The 4,209-nt window shown below is 36.0% G+C and overlaps 1 protein-coding gene across 3 annotated transcripts in view; it reads right to left on the bottom strand.

Annotated features, from left to right (window-relative positions):
- SENP1 (SUMO1/sentrin specific peptidase 1) overlaps positions 1-4,209 on the bottom strand; it is a 49,252-nt gene that overhangs the window by 28,041 nt on the left and 17,002 nt on the right. For all 3 annotated transcript variants that reach the window (XM_015558593.1, XM_006755495.2, XM_015558594.1), the window contains one exon: positions 2,429-2,600. In XM_015558593.1, coding sequence (XP_015414079.1) covers positions 2,429-2,600 — 172 coding nt within the window. The remainder of the gene's footprint in view (positions 1-2,428; positions 2,601-4,209) is intronic.

The raw sequence follows: 4,209 nt of genomic DNA, 5'->3' as shown, positions 1-4,209 counted from the left end.
GCTTGCAGGCTTGGTCCCCAGCCCCAGTGGGGGTGTGTGCAGGAAGCAACCAAAAGATGTGTCTCTAGCTCACATCGATGTTTCTCTCTCTCTATCTCTCCCCTTCCCTTACACTCTCTAAATATCAAAGGAAAAATATCCTTGGGTGAGCATTAACAACAAAAAAATACATAGTAATTTTTTTTTAAAGAAAAAGAAATGAGGTTACTTATAGAAAAACAGATTACATAAGGACTTGTAACCATGGTAAAGCACTATTCTATATAGATCCCCTAGCAATAAGCTGCATTCACTAAATAATATATATACCCAGTGTTTTTCTTCCTTGAAATCTTATATACAATTTAATACACACACAATCTTCACAAAACAATTATAATACTTTGTGCCAGGGCTAGCAGCATCTTGCACTGTGCCATTTCGATATTCACATAAGCATTTTATTTAGCTACAAGTGTTTGTTAAAGGCAGAATGAACTAAGCAATAATCTATACAAAGGTAAAGAGACTAAATTTTTTCTTCTTGTTGTTTTTTTTTTGCTACAAATTTGAAATTTGTCACTCCTTCTACTACCATTCTGAACATCTCTCACTCTGGAATGATTTAAGAACCTCCTGTTTTTCCTGTTTCTACTCTTACCCTCTATGGTAGAATAGCTAGTGGTTCTTTTACAGTATTTATTTTATCTTTTTTAAAATATATTTTTATTGATTTCAAAGAGAAAGGGAGAGAGTGATAGAAACATCAATGATGAGAAGCATTGGGCTGCCTCCTGCATGCCCTCTACTGGGGATCAAGCCTGCAACCCAGGCATGTGCTCTTGACTGGAATTGAACCCAGGACCCTTCAGTCCGCAGGCTGATGCTCTATCCACTGAGCAACTGGCTAGAGCAATGAGTCCTTTTTGTAACTGTTGCTCAGCTCTTATCACACACTCTTGCCAATTTGTCTAGCCTTTTCCTACTATGATCTACTAGTCCTGCCACCCTCTGCTTGAGTATTTTAGAATCCAAACTTCAAAAAATTTATAGCATTTTTACTAAGTCACAAATAATCAAGTCTTGCCACCTAAAATATCTTCATTACCAAATTATATAATTATTCTTGACTCCACAATATGTAAGCTGAAATAGGCAGGAACCACATCACCAGGTTGTATAACAAAAAAGCACACTGACTAGACTCCTTCAGAAGACTGAGGTTGCAGGCTGGCCAATTACTAGTTGTATGACCTCTGATTTTTACTTTTCAAATCTGTAAAATGTAAATATTACCTCATTTCTACCTGTATCACAGGGTTAAACAGATTCAAAACAATAATACATGTGGAAAGCACACTGGAAACTCTAATGCTATATAAATGTAAGGTCATTATTACTCATTTGTATCTCCACAGCAATCAGTACAAAGCTGAGATGCTTAAAAAATATTTAACTGAACAGGTATAAGCACATTTCCTATAGTATAAATTATCTGCTATTATGGCGTTTATCTTACAGTTAAAGGATTGAAAAACAAAACAGTCGATTGTATGAACAAAATTAAAGATAAGAAAATAATAGAAAGTGATGGAGGGGCAACACTGGGAACAGGTAAGACTGCTCTTAAACTGTGATACTTTCAGAATTTTTTTTTCCTTTAGGTTTATTGAATAAATATAACAACCCAACTATTAAGAGAACATCTTTCTTTTGGGGAAAATCTATGATCTCAAAGATCTTACTCATAATGAAAGGATAGAAATTATTTAGCTGGCATCTTGATTTTTCTTTTATATTGAGAAAAAATTGTCCTAGTAAGAAGTAAGGGTGACCTAGCCGGATTGGCTCAGTGGGTAGAGCATTGACCTGCGACCTAAAGGGTCCCAGATTCGATTCCGGTCAAGGGCACATGCCCAGGTTGCAGGTTTGATTCCAGTCAAGGTCACATGCCAAGGTTGCAGGCTTGATCCCGTGGGAGGGCATGGGGGGGGCAGCAAATCAATGAGTCTCTCTCATCATTGATGTTTCTATCTCTCTCTCCCTCTTCCTTCCTCTCTGAAATTAATAATATATATATTTTTAAAAAGGGTGGGTATTTAATCAAATCCAGCAAGGTTAACAGTTCTGCCACATGAAACAAGTTTCCAAAGGGTCCAAAAAAGAAAGAAGAGAGATAGTTTGATGTATGAGAAGTATTCAGACAATAATGAAGATTAAGTCTACTAACCAACAGGAATAGAAGACAGTAAGAAAAATAATAAAGTCCTACATTAAAATATCCCTTCAATTTCTTTAGAACAGATACCAGCATTTAAAAAGAGTAAGAAAGAAAAACCATAGAAAAGATTAAGTAAATGGAATGGTTAATAAACATCTAAATTGGAGGGGAGAAATGGCTGAATGTAGGCAGATTCTAACCGTAGCTCTTGCTGCACGTTTTCCTTACCTCTTCTGCTGTACTAACATGTCGCCTCTGAGTTTTCTTGGGGCTCAAAAGGTTTCGACGACATGAACCACTCCAAGATGGACTTGGAACAGATTTAATAGGAAAAGATTTTTCATATGCAGACACGTGGCAGTGATGGTTTGACTTTCCCGTAAAACTGTTTGATAATCCACTAAAACAAAACAAAACAAAAAAAAACGTTTGTAAGAAAATCTAACCCAGATATTATTCCACTTTCAAGAAATAACAACAACACCACAAAAATTAGCAGGTAGAATGACAGATATACCACTTAAGGGAAATATACAAAAAATGATATATGGGTTGCTGCATCAGGTTCTGCCACTTAAGAGGTCTTAGATTGCCAAACTATAGAATTCTCAAACACCTAAAATTGTATGTCTCAGCTTTAGGATCTATAAGTTCCTTTAGTCAGGAACTACATACTTGTGTGGTACAACAGAAAGCAGATATTAGACCCCTTTAAAAAATCTGAGTTCTAGGTATACTAACATACACAATATACTTCCTTTTTACTCCTCACATCCCCCTGCCCCAAGACCTTTGGAGGGAATTATTTTAAGCTTAAATTTGCAGAGATGGATAAAACCAAAGCCTCTCAACAAAGCTTTTAAACTGAATTTTAACATTTCCTAAAACACCAACAGAGGGCTCCCATCCTTCATTAAAAACAACCAGATGCTTTTATTAGACTATAACACTCTCTGTGAACTCTCCTCTGGCCTCACTGTGTCCCTCCTCTGAAGGAAATTTTGTTTTTGCTTCTCTATATTATTTGCACCCCCAAATAATGTGAAAAGTTGGCAGCAAAAATAGTTTTGTAAACTCAAACCCAGTCTTATCTCTAAGGACAGGTAAATAATTTAAAATTTTTAAAAATTTGCTCTTTCTCCTTTATTGTTACCAAACAAGTCTTAAGTATTTGCTATCAATATAATGAATTTTCTTTCCTTTTCTTTTCTTTTTTTTTTGCTGAGAATGCAAAATAGAGTTACAGAGCTGACTAAACTGAATTCAATAAAATCAACTCTTTAAATCAGTATATGTGGTTTAGGCACAAATGAATCAGACTAGGTCTAAAGAAAATAAAAAAACACATATACTCTAACTCTTCAAAGTCTAATGATTTCTATGTGTGTTAGAGTAGAGAAAGGAGCAAGGACTCAGAATTTCAGGAAGTGGCTTATTTTCTTAGTACGGGTGGATGCAGCTAAGAAAAGATGGCAAGGATGATATAATTTATTTGGTGAAGATATAATGAATTCCCCTCAATGTCTTTTGTGTTTATGCTTCCTAGAGAGTGTAGTGTATCTGTGCTTTTAATAAAAGATTTTTTTCTAAAGAAACAGTAGAAGGGCATCTTGAAATGCCAGACAGCAAGTGTACTACCAACAATTAACAATGTTGGGTCAGACACAGAAGTAAGCTTGGACTCCCACTGCTAAAGTTGCAAGAATGTAAGCATCAAAAAATGATTATAGTGCATTAAAACACACTAAAGCCATAGTGACACTAAAAAAATAAAAGAACAAAAAATATATATATTTGAACCACTTGAAGTGGCTATTAAAATAAACTTTCATGCCCTAACTGGTTTGGCTCAGTGGATAGAGCATCGGCCTGTGGACTCAAGGGTCCCAGGTTCGATTCCGGTCAAGGGCATGTACCTTGGTTGCGGGCACATCCCCAGTAGGGAGTGTGCAGGAGGCAGCTGATCAATGTTTCTCTCTCATTGATGTTTCTAACTCTCTATCCCTCTC

Source organism: Myotis davidii, unplaced genomic scaffold (assembly GCF_000327345.1).
Source record: "Myotis davidii unplaced genomic scaffold, ASM32734v1 scaffold290, whole genome shotgun sequence".
NCBI classification, from domain to species: domain Eukaryota; kingdom Metazoa; phylum Chordata; class Mammalia; order Chiroptera; family Vespertilionidae; genus Myotis; species Myotis davidii.
The sequence above is the reverse complement of the archived record's forward strand: the minus strand, read 5'-3'. Positions and strand labels throughout refer to the sequence as shown.